Source organism: Pempheris klunzingeri, chromosome 13, assembly GCF_042242105.1.
Source record: "Pempheris klunzingeri isolate RE-2024b chromosome 13, fPemKlu1.hap1, whole genome shotgun sequence".
NCBI lineage: Eukaryota > Metazoa > Chordata > Actinopteri > Acropomatiformes > Pempheridae > Pempheris > Pempheris klunzingeri.
In genome coordinates, this window is record NC_092024.1 from 12,109,264 (window position 1) to 12,129,638 (window position 20,375).

Here is a 20,375-nt window from a genome sequence, read left to right on the forward strand (position 1 = left end):
AGTATAGCTCTCTGTAACAGGGCTTCAGCAGTGAGCCATTAAAAATAGTTGTTTGCAACAGATGAGACTTGTCTGTCAGTCTTCATTCAAACATAGTCTCATTGTGACCTAAGAGTCAAGTTAAATTTGTCACCACGGCACGCACGCACACACAAACTCCTACTATGAGATGAGAGGTGCGCCTGTGCCAGAATTCATTGGCTTATATTTATAGCCCATCATTCCAGGTTTCCCATCCAAAGTGTTGTCACTTCAAACTTAGCTGTGGTGTCAGAGACAAACTCATCTTCACTGTCTTATGACTGTGAACTCTTCAGTAACGTGGCTGAGGAGATGTCATACATCAAGGTACATTTATTTTTCTTATTCTTGTAATTAAATACATAGTGTGAGTGCAAATAGTTAGAGTCCAGGGTCTAAAGAACTACAGAGTATAGTTGAACATAGTACAAAGTTGGACAGTTATTCAAACAAGCTAAATATCACCAGATACTCCTTGTCTTCATAGTAGTTGTACAACAGTACCTAAAACATGAGCGTGTGTATTGTTCCTTATGGTTATACAAAAGCAAAAACCCTACAATTACCACATCTAAGACGCATATTGTTAAATTATTTTGTGCTTGGAAACACCAAAAGGAAATCAATTTTGATATTTATATATATTGACATAGACTGAGAGAAGCCCATCTGCTAACTCAGAAACATGAAGCAGTATTTAACATTGGCAGCAGAGCACGTCTGTGGGCATTGAGCTTTTTTGTGCCAAACCATACAGTTTGTGGTACGCACTGCAAAAGCAAAAATGTAGCGTGATTTTAAAAACTGCACAAAAGATATCAAATATTATTTACCCAAGGCTTGACTTCATGCACTTTATAATAAGCAACACAAAAAAAGTCAGTTTCTTTTCTTGTTTTTGAGTTGTGTACTCGTCTACCTAGAAACAGGATTATGTACGTGTGACTGTGTGTGTGTGTGTTAGTGTTTAGACTGCTATAGACAGGGTGACGGCTTCTCCAGTGGATGCTGTTAGAGAACACCAAGATGACACAGCACTACGCCCCACAGATGACGACCAGGCTCTTCAACAGTGAGCGAGCTGTCTGACTCTGAGCTGAAGGCTGTCAGCTTCACGGTGAGACAGACAGGTCTACTCTTCCTTCCTCTTGGCCCCGGGGATCTTCGCTTGGATCCTTTACAGAAAAAACAGGCTTTAATACCACATCTTCAACGAGATACTGATTTTAGCTTAAGTTGTGCTTGTTCTAACCTCCTCCTGTTTTTGCACACTCTCTTTTTATGGAAGTCGAGCTTTACTAAATTTAGCAAACTGATGGTGATGGTCAGTCCAAAAACAGACATTTTGGCATTAAGAGTTTTCCATTAAGAGTCCATTCAGTTGACCAGGTTGTACTCCTCTTCATCCTGTGCAACATGGTCACTGCTGAAGACTTTTTATTTTAAAACAGACTTGATCGTCCAAATTGTTTATTCATTTTTGAATGAGGCTCACAAATTGTAAGGTTTGCCCAATACAACTGTAGTCTCACTTGCTGACCATTGAGCACCTCCACTGGAGGAGTGAGGGTTAAGGCATGTCAGTGGCTTTTATCAAGTAACAGCAGGTGCTCTTTTAGTTGTTCACCTCAGACGTGAGGCAAAAATGCTGCATCTGATCATGATGAAAACTTATCAGGAACACCCCTGAGCTGTATTTGTGGTCAGGGAAGTGCATTTACTCGATTATCACATGTGAACTTTGAAAAGGAAGTCTGAATGTCAGACACTCACTTTCCCACCACAGAGTTGACCTGAGTCCGTATTAGTCCCACATATTGATCAATCTGTGCCTGAAAACAGAAGGAAAATGACGGGTGTAAATACTGCAGCATTTTCCAAACCAGACTTGACTTAAGCTACCATGAAGCTCATATTCCTACCTGATGTTTCTCATAGACCACAGGCATGGTGAACATGGAGACCACAGCTGTAGAGGCACGGACAGAGCAATGGTTAATGTTAAAGTATTATGACCTACAGTGGGAATATGCTCAAACAGGAACACACTTATGTTAACAGGGCCCCCAGCACACCCCAACGCTTATCTAATGTAAACTGGAAAAGCAAACAGGGACTGTACGCGTTCGATGGGGAAGTAAACATGCAATAAATTAATTTAGTTCAGGTGTAGTGATAAGGACATATGATATAAAATAGCTTTGATATGTTATTCTGTTCATTGAGTCTTCTGAAGATATTTGAACTTCTGACACACAAAAGGCTGAAATGCTGGGGTGCTTGGAAGTTTGTTGTAGATTTAAAAAAATGGCTGCGTGAGAACTTAGTGAGTCAGGATAATGTCACCTAGGATGAGCAGTGTCAGTCCGTTGAAGAGAGCGCCCACGTAGGTCAGGAGCCACATCAAAACAGCAAACTGAAACACACATATAGACATGGCATGTTTTAATCTTTGTGGCCTGTGTGTCTTGACAGCATATATAGGGATCACCAGATTGTTTTGATGTCTGCCTTCTTAGTTTTTATGACATGAGTAAAACAAATGCCAGAGTGGCCCCAGCTGATTTTTTACTGTAGGTGTTACAGTTTGAGGTAACTGACAGATATTGGCGTCTCTTGCTAGCAATGCTAAATGGCAAGTAAGCAAGTCTGAGGCAAACCTTCAAGGAGTCGACCAGATCTTGTACGAGGAACAGCCTGCGGAGCTCCTTCATACAGGTGTTGGTGTACAGCAGGATTTTGTCGGCATATTTGCTGATCTGGTCCTGGGATAGAGCGATTTCCAGCTCCAGGTACCCTCTTTTGACAAATACAGGATCAGAAACACAGACAAGACATTTCAGTAAGCAGTTGCCACAGACTGCCAGGAACTGTCTCATTCAACAACGCTCAGTTTTCACTCACTTGAAAGGATGTCCCTCATCGGTCTTCTGCACAGCCTGCAGCACAGACTTGTAGATCCTGAAGCTAATGGTGGCAGAGAGGGCTGCCAGGGCTAAGTAGGCTCCGACGCTGACCACGCTGAACTGGGTCAGGGAGAAGAGGAGCAGAAGCACGCTGCTGAACACGGCCCCTGACTGTTTCACATTCCTCCAGTAGAGCAGGTCAATCGCTGGGGGGAAAGAGGACAGAAGAAGGACAGACAGAGTTAGGACCAACAACCAGCATGACCTGTCCTGACCTCCCACTATGTGTCATGTAGGTCTGGGCATCCATGGATGTATCCTTTTCAAAGTGGATTAGGCTGCTGCACAGTACGCACCACACATTTGGGTCAAATATCTGGAAGCTGTTCACAACCCAGCGTCCTCAGAGAGCTTCAGCTGTCACGTGATCCTGTTTTAACCCAGCTTCCTAACCTAGCTTTTCATTAGGTTATAGTGAGCCGTGGAGCTGAAGGTGTCCGAGTGACGATTCTTCAGTTCAGTATCTTTACTCCTATATATAGAGCGACATTTGCGGAAGATAATAGCTGACTCTCACTTGTTGAGCAAATGGGGCTTCATATTTGCATCTGAAGTGATCTTATCGTCAGTGGCACCTGGTGTGGTCTCACACGTATACAAACATACGTACAGACATGCAGAGGGAACCGTGTCACACTGACGGTACACCTGCACTGGCTGCTCACAGAACAGAATTAATGATTGACCCATAGCTCAGTGAAAGCAGTAGCAGAAATAGAAGCACTATCAGCAGTTCACAGATAACGGTTCAATGTGACCTGGCCAGACAAGCAGCTCTGTGGTCAGTGATGAAGGGTGACGATGCTTCACTGCAGTGAAACATCATGATTCCTCCTAACAGTCTCACTCATACAGGAACAAACTGTTAAATTATAACAACATGCCTGCAGGCAGTCGAACATCTTGCTGCGCCATTTTCCTTCTAACATTTTCTCTCTTCTTTGGGTGGTGGGGCCTGTAATTCAAAGCCACTAGCACCGATGAGAGGAAAGTGAAATCAGAGGATTAGCCCAGTCTACCATTACAGCTTCAGTGGCCGACATGGTCCTCCTCTGGCAGTCGTCTGTGTCGGCTGGAAACATGGGCCTGTTTCCATGAGAACTGTCGGGTGCTCTTTTCACCTCTGCTGAACCAGCTGCTGCCCCCACCACCACTGCAAGTCTAAGAGTATAACAAGGATTTACAGTTCATCTGTTTGCTCTGACACCTGGACATCCTCCATGCCACATAAGGAGGAGGAAGAGTTACCAGTACGTTAATGTAAAGTTTTGTGCCTGAGAAGAGGAGAGGTTTAGGTCTCCTGGGTGTTTCACTCTTCCTCTCTGAGCTGTTCGCCTGCCTGCTCGCTCTAAATTTAGCTGTGGAGCTGTGAGCAGCATAGTGATGACGGCCATCTTTACTCTCCACTAAAAGGCATCTGTGGATGCCAAAAGGCAGGCTAAACCTGGGCGACAGACCCTCCCCTTCCCCAACCATCAGAGACAGTAGTCATTCAGAAACAGCGGGAATAGATTCCATGTGGCCTGACTGCTGTACAAGTACCACTCCCCAGAGAAGCCATTGTTGCTGCCACTAGTGACAAAGTGTCCATGTGGCCACTAATTTGAATGGAGATGCTCACACACACAGACAGGCATAGGTAGCACATACATCAGCTGTGACAGCACACAGACACATCAATAGACAGCTCTGCTAAAGACAGGTGTTGACCGGCGACAGCGGCTGTGCCTTGTGATGTGCTCCACAGACTGCACACAGACTGAAAAGCTTTAGCTACTGCAGTAGAAGCGTGTACTGACCTGCGGCTCCCATGGCTGAACAGGGAAAGAGGCAGCTGCTTTATCCACGGACAAAAGGAGAGCACTGAAGGGGGACTCCCCCCTGCACAGGAGGGGAGGGGCCACAGCCACACCAGCAAATCAGCATCCGCCTGCGCAGGGGGACTGAGGGAGGGAGGGATGGTGTGTGGGGGGGGGCGTCTATGGGGTGCGGTTGCCAAAGACTCACATTGCAATCCAACACACACTAACACACATACAAACACAGTCTCTCTCTCTGCAAGCTCTTTTATGCTCAGGCTTTTAAGCGCAGCCCCACTGGCACGTGACAAAGATTGTTAAGCAGCTGCTAAAATAAAAGACAGTGAATCAAAATTGAAAACAAAACCACCGTCCTTTTAAAGGTTGCATCATATGACCTCAGTAGCTAAAGATGTGGCCACTTCCGTAACATTTCATGCTGGTAAACCGTACAGACTGTAGTCATATTCTACTGCTCCATTAAAATGCTTCGGCGGCAAGGATCTGCCGAGCACCTGCCTGATGCAGTTACCATAGCTACCGTGCTCCATTTTCTCCCCACCACTCACTGAGAGATGGAGAGAGGGAGAGGAAGGGAGGGGCCGAAAGAGGAAGAGGGAGGGAGGGAGGGGAAAGAGCGTTCCTTTGGGAAAAGAGAGATTCATTTGCTCTGAATCTGGGGAATCAGCGGCACATAATGTGTGTCCACACCCCAAAATACGAAGACAGCCTCTCCCTTTATTGTGGAACACAAAAGGACAATGGCAGATTTAACACCAGGCCAGTTAGTTGTCTCAAGAAAATGATAAAAATGGCGCGTCTAAAAGATTTAAAGAATGATAACTGAGTCACAGAGCAAGCTCAGATTTTTCCAAGTCAGAGTCTGACTTCAGTCTGATTTAGAATAATAAAACTGATCTTTTGTGTGGTGAAGCTTCTTTACAGTTGATGAAAGTTGGCGGTGGCATTTCAATTAAAACCTGATATTCATATTAAAACATATAAAACAAATATATCCATATATAAATTCAAACCAGTTAGTTTTTAAGAGTAGCAAAAACTAAAAAAACTGTAGAGGTGACAGTTTATTGTAAAACACACAGGATGCTGATTTAGAGTACAGAGGAGGAAACAATGCAGCCTGGTGAACTCCATTTCTTGATGTGACTCCTGCCTCTGATATTTGACACACACACCAAGCAAAAACCAGAGCAAATGATTAACAGCAGTGACAATAGTATGATTCCCCCCTCCCCCTTTTCTGTAGTGAAACTAGTTTAGCCTGACCTCATTAAATCACTGAAGACATCCTTGTGGCCTCAAACAAGCCATCAGCCAGAGTGAGCAAACATGCAAAGGGACTTGTGCTGCCAACAGTCGAGATTCAGGACTAGAGTCTCAGATAGTGACTGGAACTTGGACTTGGGGATAAGTTTAGACTTAGGTTGTTACATGACAATTCTAAGAGTCAAATTTATCATCAGAGGGATAGTTCATATTTTTATATAAGATGAAATGAGTTACTTTATTAATGCATGGACCCTTAGACGCACAGTGGTAGTGTAAAAGGTATATCTCAGCAATCTGACAGCTTGTCCAACAGACATGAACAGCAGCAAATGGGGTCAGTTAACAAAAACAAATCCAAAACAGCACTAACTTTCAACCATCTAACCCTTTTCAGTGTATTTCGAAAGCTCAGTTCTAATCCCAGACTTCTTTATATTATTGAATTTATTTGAATAGATTTCTGCATTAATTTCTCTATCTGTGAGTAAATAAAAGTGAAAAAAATCTGACTTGTTCCTCTCTAACTATCCCAAAGTTCAAAGACAAACGTCTGCCACAGCTAATTAAATCATAACTTGTATAAACTAAAAGTTGTATGCACCATAGAGATTGTATTCATTTTGACCTATGTTCATGTATTTCAGAAACTATGAAATAAAATATGGTACAAGTCTGGTTCTTCGTATCTATGAGGATTTGTGGCACATTATGTCATATATTAAAGAATGTAGATTTACTTGATCGATAAAGGCAGCCACTTAATTACACTAATCAAATGCACAGAGTATAAGTTTGATATGCATGTATTAGAAAGCCTCATGCTGTGTTGTGTCATGGTGAGTCCTGTAAGTGCATGACTCATTAGTAGCTTGGTGGTCAGTACTGTGCATTTGCAGTGACAATGACTAAACATAAAAATGACAACAGCCTCAAGGTGACGTGCAAAGATTAAACTGCAGAAAACAAATCTGACCACTTTCATCCTTTGCTGTGCCAACTGTATCAGCTTAATTTGATGCGTTCCTAATGCTGTGGACTGATCCCATCTGATGGACTATCATGTTACACAGTCTCAGACATTCATTTTGGCCAAATGAAATGAATAATGACTCAGTAGAATGACAAATAAGGGTTTGTCATCAAAGTTATTTTTATAAAGCTGCACATTCACAATCCATGACTGTTGCGGTCTCTGCCGGGATACAATAGGCGGCCCATTCTATTGCGTTATCACTGCTGAGCCAAAGCTAAAACAATGGCAGATAATAAACCACAACCAGTGTGGAGGAAGGGACACCATTTTCTCTCATGGCCCCTTCTATGAGCCCTACGTGCTACAGAAACAGACAGACGGAGGATGCTCTTCTCCGGCCCAGTCTCTGCAAGGTGCCATGGCAGCTGAGGAGATAGGGCTGATGTAATCAGGATGGGTGTGCCCTGGTTACCATGGAGACAGTCTGTCAGTGCCGTCCGGATGCTCGGACTGCCTTGTTACACAAAAAACAGAGCATACGCCATATAAACCTAGCTTCCCTGCACGGTTGCAAAGTGGGAAGGGTGATAAACAATGACACGCCTTAGTCCACAACACAACACTGGCATCCATATTAACATGCACACAAAACAGATGGTTCCCAGCACGCTGGTGTGTATACACGTATTTTCCAAAACATTAACGTCTCTCACCCCCTCTCCCCCTCTCCTCTTTGTTTTTTTTTTCCAGACGCACACACATGCAGCAGAAAGGATCTGTCACCAGGGCGTGTCCGAGTGAAGGGAGGTGCAGGTAAACAGCGCTGTATAATTGTTCAACACTTGACAAATACAGTTAGATGACAAATGTACACATGCAAAGCACACACACACATTCAACGGTACATACTTATAGTGTAAGTGTTCTAATATTAAACCTACATGCAGAGATAACAGTCCATCTCTCACAGCCACAAAACAGACAAGCTGATGAGTAAATCACAGTAAACACATCAGTACCCTGGCCCTTCCAGCTGCTCCAGGAGCTTTCCTTCTTGGTCACATCTGCAGTGGCCTGCATGCTGGTGATCAGTTATGTCCCTGTTCTCTTTCTCTCTTTACCGTCTCCGTTTTCTTCTTTGTCTCCCTCTTCGCTCGCACCGACTCACTCACTCATCCCAGAAAGGCATGAATGGTCGAAAAAGGATGCGGAGATGACAGAGAGGGAGGAAGGGAGGGAGGGAGGAAAGGTTTCCAAGGTGCTGCCGCCTTGCAGAGCACACAGACTGATGCTGTGGAGCAACGCTGGCTAGAAAAGAAGCAGCAGGGAAAGTGCGTATGTGTATGTCTGTGTGTTGGGGGAGGGGGAGGGGGGTCAAATTGTAAACACCACACCACAGTTGCTGCTGCAGCAAACCATCCATGCAATGATTAAGAGCCTAGGGGGGTGACAGTGTGGGTGGTGATTGTTGGAGGCTTTTTTCTTGAAAAGGAAGGTGCGCTAGCTTTCACAATAAAAGCCCTAACAGACCCAAGCACTCTGATAATATTGAGGGTACAAGCAGTGGGAGGGTTATCCCACATACGCTTTGATGAGGCACCAAAGCACTGTCATGTACTTTCTAGCGTGCCGCTCTCGCTTCCCTCGAGCTTGTGAGTTTTTTTTCAGTGTAACAGAACCATATTTACTGGTGCAATTAGTAACATGGGCTACACAAAAGACATGTTACCACAATCTGTGCAGCCTACAAGAAGAACGGCAGGCATTGTTATAGTCTGATGCTTTGTTGCACACCAGACAGAGTGCAATAGTAGTGTTTTCTGAGGGTTGAAAATAGCTGGACCTGAGACCATGTTGCTAAGGAAAAATATGGCAAACATCCAAGTCCATTGTTCTTTAATAATATTTAAGGTTGTAGCCAGAGATTCAATTAGCTCTTTTCACTATGACTCCCTGATAATTGTAGAAGCAAAGTGCTTGTATTTTAATAATTCATAACGAGAGTGTATTATAGCATGCTTAGTGCCCTCAGGATGTGTTTGTGCTTTACGATTTTCTTCCTGGAATATATTTGTAATGCAAATGGAGCTATAAAGAGACCTTTGACTGAAAAAGCAAACGTAGGATGCTTTAAAGGGAAGCGCAAAAGAAACAGCACTGTCACTGTGGTGTCAGCACTGAGCAGAAAACAATTCCTTTACAGTTTAGGGCTAACATCATCTTTCTGTCCTATCAAAGCCGTTAATCCCCCCCCCCCCCCCCCCCCCCCGCAGACAGCCACACCTCACACCTTCTGCTCGCTGTAGCCATGGCGGACTTCAATGCCAAAACCAACCAAGAGGAAAGAAAAAAAACAGAGTTCTCTGAACCAGACTCAGACTCCCTCATCACTGTTGCTATGGCAACTGGTGTGGAGGTGCGCCGACTGATGAAAACAATATCTGCTAGTCTTCAACAGAGCAGCAATGACAAAGGTACACTGCGTCCTCTAGTGGTGGAGGAAAAAACACACGTGACCTGCTTTTTAGCATTTCCAGAACCTTCTTATAGGCTGAGTAAACAAAACAAGGACAGTCTCTTTTATTTGCTGTTTAATCACACCAGTCCCTGATGTTACGCATTTCAAAGTCAAAACTACTTACCTGACTCAACTGTCGTAGTCTGTTGGACTGTGACTTTCAGGAAACACATGTATCAGTCCCTTTGGAGGCCACAGGGAAGCCATGGCCAAGTAAAATTCATTAAGATGGGACCTTTTCAGCTCTGTAACTATGTGGAATTCAAGAGGAAGCGTTCAGAGCCCCTAAGTAGGAGTCTGCCCTAGTTTTGACATCACAGGATTATGTAAACCCACTGTTTACAAGGACAGAGAGAACAGCCAGCAGAAGTCAAAACACCCATGCCATCATCAAATGTGCAGCTTAGACAGCATTAACTCCTGCTGACTGTGACGGGCATGTCTGACTTATCTAATCACTGGATATTAAAGACTGATGGACGGAGCCAGATGGTGTCAAGATGCATAAAAGAGTTTTGTCTCAACATATGCAGTTCCATGACTTGTTTCCACTGAAAGCAGAGAGCAATATTTACAGGTTGAGCTGTAGCTGTTAAGTCTCAGTCGTCATGCATTAGCATAAATGTGAATCAATGCATCATCACTCTCGCTTTTTCTTCCAGAAACATACCACCAGGGGGAAGCAGACTTCAGGAAAGTACAACTCAAGCACTTCCCACCCACCCCTCACACACACACTCAGCGGTGGAACATCCCAAATCTCTCACTAGTCCTTGTTACTTTCCCAGCCTTGTCAACAAAGCAATGTCAAAGCACGCCATGCAGGTAGCTACCAGGAGGTAAACAAATACAAGTGCTGCGTTAGTGATTCAGTAGGAAATATGTTGTCAACTGTTTCTATCCCTTGATATGTCAGTGAAGGTTTTGAACATAAATGCATTTGCGATAGCTCTTTCATTCGGGCAGTAAGACACATCAGCACATACAACACTACCTGTTCCACAAGCTGACAGCGCTATTTCTGGAAAGCCAGTACCCAAGATAGTAGCTTATAAGCCAAGGTGACATCACTGCAACAATGAAAAGATCACAGGCATGTTTTGTGAAATCCCATTACCTTCAAAAAGAGACAGTTAACACTGTATGTTCTTGCATTGAAAACATCCATTTCTATGTACATTTTTAAGAGGCTGACCTTTTTGTTTATTGAAGGTCTCCAGGGCAATTGTGACAGCAGGTTTTCCAACGTCTCCTTTGCCCTCATTGGTGTGCTTGTGCATGTCATCCTGGTGGGGCCTCTCCGATCGCACCTCTGGGGGCACAGCTGCAGTGGGAGGCTTAGGCTTGCTGGGGCGGTCCTCCTCTATTTTCACCGGGGTCTTGACCTTTTCTGTGATCAGGGGCTCGGCTGGCACTGCCTCAGCCGCACTGCGGGGAGGGACGGCGCTGGGAACCAGCGGAGAGGGAGGGCTGACTGCCTGTTTGGGGCCGCTGAAGCCCTGCTCTCTCTTTGGGCTCTCTTCAGACGCAGATTCAATGAAGAGATCACTGTCAAGCTCTGCCTCCCTCTCCTCCCTCAGAATGCTGTAGGCTGTGGGTGTAGCGTGGTTGCCAGCCAGGCCGAAACCACCCTTGGTGACTGGGGGATTGTCAAAGGGGTTGTTAGGCTGGCTGAACGTGCCCTTGCTCTTAGGCGGCTGGGCGAATGGGTTGCTATTGGCCTTTGGAGGTTCCTCAGACACCAGCTCAATCTCTGAGTCTCCAGACTCTGCGCTGCTGCCATCGTGCTCCCTGCTGCCGGCCTTTGTGCTGGGAGTGCTTTTGGAAGCTGCAGGCTTCACCACGTCAGCTTTGAACATGTCATGGGAAGAGAATTCTTTTTCTGCTCATGGAAAAATGCAGAGAAAAGTATGCATTAGTGTCCTCATTCACACCACAAATTCAGACATACAGTATCTGCACATATAACTCAAAGCTAGACTACGTAACATGTCACAGAGGACACACACAATCCTGTCATAAGCAATAAACTACATCCATCCATTAGCTAGTATTAACAAACTTTAGCTTTAGTTATGTCATTCAGCCACCATTACTGAGGCGGTGTACTGACTTTTCTCTAAATTTGTTACTGTTATGCTACATAGTCTCGCTTAAAAGTCAAGTGCTGAGGTCATTAATGCCTCTCATCATGGCATCAGCATCATCTACATGAAATATATATATATATATATATGTGTGTTTTTAATAGCGTTAATGTGATAAAGTTTCTTGATTAAGCAAAAACAGTCACTTCCATCTGGTTATTTGAAGAGATTCTCAGTTGATTTTCCAGACAATGTAATAAACTACGATATATATATACGGATTCGATGATGCCACGTGACAGGTGTTTGTGCGTGCTGTGCCTACGTGTTGGTGAAGCATTGGGAGTGGAAGCAGGGCTGTCGTCCTCTGGCTCTGATAGTGTCACAGTGGGAACCCCCTGTAAGCCCACACTGAGGACGTTTTCACGTTCAGACACACTGGCTGGAGGGGGATGCTGCGGCTCAGTCTTGGCAGTTGGAGGCTTGGACTCGGTCAAGGTGATCTTCACTGGGCTGGCCGTCTGCGGAGTGCCACCCAGGTTTCGGTAGGAGCGGTAGTCTGACAGCTCTTCATCAGATGGCTCCTCAACGTAGGGGAAAGAGTGAGAGCCCAGTGCTGGACCGAGGTTCTCCTCCTCCTCCTCCTCTTCCTCTTCCTCATCTCTTCCTGGGTTTTTATCTATGTAGCTGCCCAATGAGGCACGGCCAGTTGAGCCTGTGTCCATCAGGCTGTGTGGAGCCCCCTGGTGCTGCTCATGGCGTTCATCCCCATGGCTGATGTCCATGTAGTTGTAGGATTCTGTCTTATCTGAGCCCAGCAGAGATTTTGGCATGTCATCAGCCAGGTCAGAGGTCATCTTGGTGTTGGAGCTGAAGCTATAAGTATCGCTTAGGCCAGAGGAGCCAGAGGAGGGCTTGGATGGTTTCAGGTCTTCAGACAGGTAGGAGGCTTCTCGACCCGATGTGAAGCTCTGATTTGACAGCAAGGAAGTGTAGACATCACCATCATCATTCATAGGCTTCCTAAACAGGCCAGACATGGAGTCATCTATGAAGATTGACAGGAAGAGAGACAACTGGAACTCAGTGAGGTTAAACATACAATAAACTGATTAAGGAGAATGGCAGCACTCTCTGTGTCACATGATCAAATGAGCCTGTGCCTGAGCTGTTTGATTAATGAAAACGTCCAGTTAAACAAGGCTATGCTTCATCTGACGCTGCTGCCAGGAAAGAGGGGCTGTGGCACTGTGAGAGCAGCACAGTCAGACTGGGTGCTCGGCTGTGAAGATCAGTGAGGCAGCAGTAACAGAGGGTACTTGTACCCAGAGCAGGACAAAGGGGGATTGTTCAGACCCAAAAAAACCACAGTGCCACAACCAGAGTCTCTTCTTAATCATGCAGGCAAAGGGCTTTCTCTAGTCACAAATCTGCTCTGTAATCACTAATCAGGCATCTCCCCTGACAAATTAGTGTCGTGAAAACCGACACACTCACAAGATATGAATAATATACTGTATGAGCAAGTTAGCATGTACCTTCTACAAATTTTAAATGGCTTAAGCTAGGCTAGGCTAGGCTGACAAAGCTGTTCAATGATACATGCATAAAATAAATATTTCAAACACTGCATGTTCCCTGCATCCTGGTATTCAACACACAGGTAAAACAGAAATTTAAAAAATATAGTGATAATTGTATTGTTAATAGCGTTTTCAGCCATTCAGATTCAAAATCTGACAACGTCGTGTGAGTTATTGTGTTCTCTGCTGTAAAATATCACTCATCATCTCACTGAATAATTTGTTAGTGCTGCGGGGAAACGTTAACAATGCTCATCTTACATACGACTTGCAAAACAGGAAGAGACAGACTCGATAGGGATGTTATTATAATTCATTAGATCATTCAGAAGACAGGGTCAAGTCAAGTATTCAAATTTCTTGACTTTATGTCCAACTTCAAGTCATGCAACCCAGCCAACAAACACAGACTCCTGTTTTCATACACAAATCCACAAGTATAAACTCAGCACCCACACAAAAACACACACTATACATCACCACACTTCTGATGCTAATATCTTTGTTGTGCTGTGTACAAGTCATAGTTTGTACTTCCACAAACCAAGCTCCTCCTCCTGCTCTCTAGCCCTGCTTCTCCCAGGGCAGCGGTGGAGCTATAAATAGGCTGGGTCCAGCTGCTGGGCTGGATGAGCGGGGAAAATTTAAAATAGCAGCCTTAGGGTTAGCTCTGGAGGATGCAGACTGACTGACAGAAGACCCAACAGGTCAGGACATCCGGTCCCTCCCTTCGCATCCTCTAAAAAGCCCCACACCCTTCCCTTCTGCTGTCCTTCCTACTGCTGCTCACTCAGTCATTAACAATACATCATACTGCAGTACAATGGCATAAACACCACACACCCATGCTGGGACATGGGGAGGAGTCATGTGACATGGAGGAAAAGCAAAGCAGGCCCAGACACTGTTCAGCTTCAGATTATTTTCTATTCAAGAGACTCAGATGTCTTATAGGGCAGCATCTGAACTACCAACGGCTCCAAGCAGTCTGTAACATCTATGGGCACAGCTGTTGAGCCAAGTTCAGCTCAGTGACATGAATGCCCTTGATATACTGCTAAAGCTGACCAATGTATAATCCTCTTAGTGTACTACCATCATATAGGTCCCATCAGCCATCACCCTGGCAACAACATCGTAGTCTAACACTCACTGATTCACTGTACAAATACCTACTGTGCAAATGCAGGAAGCACTAAAAGCCACTACAAACAGTGAAGAGAGGTGATCTTTGGAGCTGTGGACTGCTAGTAATCCTGGTGACTGTAGGCAACACACCCCCTCTATCTATCAACCTATGCCACGTAACTAAAGATAAACTCACCAGCAGTTGCATAAGGCATCTGCAGCAGTAAAGAGGCTGGATGTTTGTCTTTAACTGTCATGAGGGCAGCGTGCTCTGGGCAGCTACTTGACAAAGTTGGTGTGTTGAGATTGAGGGTGTTTTGAATCTGCTGATATGGCGTAGCATCCAGACACTGGGAAAAAAAGACACCACAAGGCTGAAACAAATGCTTTGCTGTGCTCAGATGGGATTGGACATGACAACAGTGGAATTCTCAGTTCACACAGTAGCCACACAACATAATCATGCCACTGAAAGGATGGTGCAGTTAAATAAATAAGTTCTGGTGGATGTGCTGTGAAGGGCCAGTCCTTTTGTTGTCCTCTGCGTAGCCAGTGCAGCTCCGAAACTAATGCAGGCTGACAATCTGTGCTATGCCAAGGCATGGGCACCTAATTATCAGGCTACAGACAAAAACATGTGAGCACAGACGATATCAAAAGAGCTTGAGTTGCAAAATGAATACATTACCACTTTGAAATGAAGGGCTTACTGAGCTGCGTGTGGGTTTACTCCCTTGAAGATCCACTGCTGTTATGAATGGGGAATAAAAAGGATAAACAAACGTGTATAATAGAGAGGGATTTTAAAATCAACTGATGAGATGCAAAGAGAAATTGCAGCCATGTTAGCTAGTCTCGGGAACATCGTGTTGTCTCACTTCTTGTAGCTGGGAGTCCAGTGCAGACACAACAACAAGCTGCAGTGACTTTCAAAAAGAACAATCTCTGTCAGTGTTGTCCAAGCACACACCGCCATCATTAATCCCAGCTTCACTTTTAACATCTGTTCATCTACTTCACTGTAATGATTCCATTACTCCATCCGCGACTCCACCTCGGCTGTGGTGTTACCTTTCAGGGGTTCTCTTTCACTCCCTGACCTTGTGGAAACCGAGCCATCAAGACACTCACTGTGCTCCTCTTTCAAAGCCATCTGTGCCTTTGACATTGAATGAAACAATGTAATTATTTTTGATTTAAATTGTTTCGTGGGAGCTGCTTAATACTTTGTTTAGAGAGATAACAACAGGAATTGATTTTGTGAGCATGGATGACGCACAAATACTGAGTTAGCTGTGCAAATATTACGAAATGTTGAGAATGAGAAAAAAAAATGTATCAGCCTAAACTTTGTCATGAACAATTAAGGCTGTAGTGTACTGTTGTAAACTACTTTCATGTAGAACTTTAAATTTTTGGCTTTTAGCATTAATTTGGACTTAATAATTGAAAACCGTGTGGTTCACATTGTGATTCTATTGTAGGGTGATAGAATATTAGACTTCTATATTAAGTCGCTTATTCATCAAAGTTTAACTGAAGCGGCACTCTTAATGTTGCCTGGCTTTAAAAGCTCTGGTTATAACGTTCATGTTCATAATGTATTGATTACAATATCCTTGGCTGAACAGGAAAAATAGTCACAAACGATCCCACTTTGATGTCGGTAAAGAAGAAGAAAATGGAGAGGACAAAGACAGTCTACACTAAGAGCTGAGGTACGACAAAACTACTAGCACAGGTCGATAGGGGAACAGCTGTGCTGAGGGATTCAGCTGCTCTGAGCTGCATTGATTCGAGACAATGAGGACAGACAATTACAGTAAGAAACACCAGTGTATCCACCATTCTTAAAAAAAATCACTGAAGGCCACGCAGGATAAAGGTTGTTGTTCCAGCAGCCTTTGTCAAAGATAAATCAATGTAGAGCCAGTTGAAAATAAAAGCTAATCTGTCCCCATTCAGATTCTGAACCAGTGCTACGTACAGTACCTGTCTTCCACTGTATTGATTTATTTTCCTTGCTTGGCTAGAGCTTTATGGATGAATGGAGAGGATGTGGGAGGATCCAGACCGAGTGTCTGCAAGCTGTCTGCTTTGGGTCAAAGCTGTCAATTTAGTGTGACTTTGGATTGGCATTTCACTTTCATTGCGCAGACAGGGTTTGGCATGAAGGAGTACAGATGCAGGTAGGAGGGCAGGCATGAGTAAGCTACAATAACCAACACAAAAGATGTAGATGGACTATGCTGTTTAGAAGCATCTCTGCTGATAGTAGCTCTAATCCCCTGAGCAGTTTTGCAATACTCTGCTTAGGGATTACTCTATGCCCACAGGCTAGGGAGCTGGACTGAGGCAGTAAGATCGCAAACATAGCATCATATTTCACATGCTGGCTTTTAATTGTTTTCAGGGTAAACACAGGGGACAAGACTACATGAGAAATGATGCTTTATTGATATAATGATGGCTGTAATGTTTTGTTGTCCCCTGCAGTGGTGCTTTTTGGCTTTGGCCTGTCACGTTTTTTTACCATCCTTTCATCCCTCAGCATTAGCTAATTGGTCCTGGAGGCAACAATGAGATTGGATACCTGGCACAAAACACATAGGATGAGCACTTGGGAGTATATATTGTACACACTTTAAGCCTTATTTAATTATTTAAGGTGCTGGACAACACAATTTAAACCATAATAGCAAATGGATGTTCGTGGAGACACTGGCTCACACCTCTGCTGACTGCTGACATCTCAGAGATACTGAATAAAAGGGATCTGCGAAGGAAAAGACAGTTCTTTGTGTTTCCAGTTTTACTCTGACAGCCTGGCCATTTGAACTATCGGCCTTCTCATCACAGCCTCGCCTCTCTTGCCATTAAGCTGCGCCCTCCCCTCCCCTCCTCTCCACCACCCCTTTATTATCTTGCATCTTTATGATCTTGTCTGAAAAGACCTTGCACTGCTTGCCCCCCTGGGAAAAGGAGGAGAGCTCTCACCAGCTAAAGACACAAATGCACTGTGCCGGGTGATGCAGTCCAGCGGAGTCCACTAAGTGCTTTCTCTATCTGAAAGATGCGGAAAAGGCCCAGCCAGACATATGCTGTCTCATCCCTGTCGCTGATGATATGCTGAAATGGAGAAAGACTCGCGTCTAAGCCACCTATCAGGCACTGGATTGTGGGAAAGCATTTCTCATCACTAATACACTCTGTCAGGACATGATAGAGTGACCATTATAATGCACTGCACAGAGATTGTTGGAAAAAGAAGGATGTGAAAATGAGTTTGTTTGTACACAATATGCACTTGGTGGTTTTCTTCTATGCCAAAAAGCAGGGAGGCTGGTAGACACAGCATGTGCTAAAAACAGCCTCGACTGTGGGATTTTCACAGCACGGTCTTAGATCTGGCCATGATGCAGCAATACCTTCCACAACTTTCTTCCTCATGTACTCTGAAACCTTCACAGGGTGGGAAACTTTTGAAGATTAAAGAAGCTGTAGTGTACTGTACTGTCTGCAGTCCAAGGCTAAGGTTCTGTCCTATAGTAATTTAATACAGCTGAAATCAGCATTATCGGCGTCCTGTGGGTAGATCACTGTTGTGAACAAGATTTAGGACAGCCGTGGATCGATTACCTTTCAAGGCAATCCTAGACATCTTGAAGAGATACTGTTTCACAGACCGTACTGTTCAAGCTTCTTTTCTGGCCTCAGTAAAAGAAAACACAAACCCTAAAAGTTTCTAAAAGTTTGAATATTATTAGTCTATCATGTTGTGATCACATACCAGTAAAGCAGAGAGGGAAAATACGTTGAAGAGGGTGTTGGTGGTTGTCTTTGACAAAGATCAGAACAGACTCTAACATGTCTGGTCAAGGGGAAAATGTCCACTCTGCTCTATTAGATATGATGAGATCTGCACTGTTCCCACCAACAACATCAGTGACAGAGTGGATTACTTCACTGGTATGGACACGGTTCAGCGGGAGTCAAATGGGAGATTCTATTCTGTTCTTTCCTCTTTCAGGAATCAAAACATTATCTGTGTGTATGTGCATGTGCACCTATACGGGTTTGAGTATGTCTGACACACTGTTATGAAAGTAGAGTATGTGCTTTGTTTGTTGTTTGTAGAAAGTTGACTGGCCAGTTCATCATCTCACATATTTAATGCTTGGTCTGCTTAAAGAGGATAATTTTTAAGCTTTCACAGGTTATGTAAATTTAGCAGTGCCTTTCCCCCCCATTTCAACACTTTTAGCTTTGGATATTAAAGTTCTACTTTCATGCCTAATTCTGTGCCTCAACAGATTAACGTCCAGTTCATGCTTTCAATAATGCTATGGTACTTCATGTATATTCAAAAACAAAATACAGGGTTTTTTTTCTTTTTTGAGTTTAGGACTAGGAGCAGCCGGTGGAATGAGAAAGGCCTGAGCAGAAAAGAGAGGAAACTAGGCAGCCCCCCGCCGCAAACATCACCTCATGAATTTTTCAGTGAATTCGTGAATGAAAGTGCAGGGCTCTAGTTTTGCTCGCCAAGCGAATAGTGAGCCCTGTTCCTTCAGGATTAAAAATAGCAACATGAGCTGAGCTGAGAGTGACGGACTTAGAACTGAGGTCTGCATGATGTTCCCACAAAACACTGCCTCCAGCATCCAATAATACAACCATATTGTCAACAACACAAACACAGGAATGTAGGATCCTGTCATCAAGCAGGCTACTTGTTACAGCAGGACTATTAAAGTCTTCTGGTCAGGTCTTGTTCTGTTGATGACCTGCAGGATGTGTTCATTTTCCAGCCAGTCACTGGTTATGAAAGCAAAGGGGCTTAGGCCTGTAATCTATTTGTCATCCCTCTACATCACCATGTCAAGTGCTACGCAGGTATTTTATTATAGATACATGTGGGAGCTGGTACAGTCATTAACGTTCATAAGCCTTTCAAGGTTCAACAGGCTATTTGTTAATGCAAGCTGCATCCTATCAGACTCAGGTCTCATCGACCGCAAAAACAATGGCTGGGAAACAATGGCTCATGTTTGATGCTTCCTAGCTATCAAATGCTACAGCTCCGGCCAAGTCTGAATGAATTTAGTTTTGATGATGTCTGATATTACCCCCTTCAGCACCAATCTCCCCGGCAAGCTGATTTAGTCTTATCCTGTTGTGGAAGTTACCCACTCGCGTCTTTGTTTGTGTTTTCAAGCCCACAAGTTTTAAGTCAGCTGTAAGTCTGTCGTAACGCCAAATCTGACAAATGGTCTCCGCCGCGTCTGTCTCGTCTGAATACCGACGTTTATAAAACATGTGAATAGCAATAGCTGCCAAAATAAAAACCCAACGTGGCCGAAACGCTATAAATTGGTAAATATCAAGACTTGAGTGCGATGACTGCCGGCTTTACCTGTAGATGCAGTTTCCATAGCAACAGGAGGCCCTTTCCCGTCGTCCTGGAAAGGATGAAATTGTTGATCCAGGTCGCCCGCCAGCTCGCCGCCTCTCGGCTTAAATTCTTCACGCAGCTCGTCGAACCGGGTTGTTGTGTTGTTCCCAAACAGGCCGTTCCTCTCATAGTCATCCCCAAACCACCTCCCATCCGAGCCTAGCTCCTCACTGGGCTGAGAAGACATGCTTCTTATTTTTTGTTGCTGTTATCAGACACAAGATACACTAGCTACTAGCCACGCTTCTTCTTCTTCTTCTTCTTCTTCTGTATTGTAACAACCGTTAGCGGCGGAGTGGGTGATGGAGACAGACGCACAACAATGGCTGGGCGTCTGTCAGCTGAGCCCGGGGGTTTGCAGACGCCACAGAGGAGGCGGTGCGGTGCGGTGCGGTGCGTTGCGGTGCGGTGGGTCGGTCGGTCGGTCGGTCGGGAGCAGGAGGAGAGGAGTGATTGTTTTAGTTCACTGCTCCGACGGTCGGTGACGTCATGGTGTCCGCGAGGCTCGGGGCTGGCACTTTATTTGGGGCAGTGTCAGATATGAGAGGCATTCACGGC

General features: G+C 44.6%; 1 protein-coding gene across 4 annotated transcripts; it reads right to left on the reverse strand.

Annotated features, from left to right (window-relative positions):
• Positions 1–339: 339 nt before the first annotated feature.
• Positions 340–20,241, reverse strand: rtn1a (reticulon 1a). 4 transcript variants are annotated; one of them, XM_070842108.1, is made up of 9 exons: positions 19,779–20,241; positions 11,980–12,702; positions 10,763–11,449; positions 2,926–3,133; positions 2,682–2,820; positions 2,368–2,437; positions 1,944–1,990; positions 1,795–1,853; positions 340–1,196 (listed from the first exon to the last, which is right to left on the reverse strand). In XM_070842108.1, exons 1-9 carry the CDS (start codon positions 20,002–20,004, stop codon positions 1,154–1,156), a joined length of 2,202 nt encoding a protein of 733 aa, XP_070698209.1. In that variant the 5' UTR covers positions 20,005–20,241; the 3' UTR covers positions 340–1,153. The 4 variants fall into 4 exon arrangements, with proteins under 4 accessions (XP_070698209.1, XP_070698210.1, XP_070698211.1 ...); XM_070842109.1 differs by lacking the exons at positions 10,763–11,449; positions 11,980–12,702; positions 19,779–20,241 and adding an exon at positions 8,069–8,323; XM_070842110.1 differs by lacking the exons at positions 10,763–11,449; positions 11,980–12,702; positions 19,779–20,241 and adding an exon at positions 4,787–4,815.
• Between the last annotated feature and the right edge of the window lie 134 nt (positions 20,242–20,375).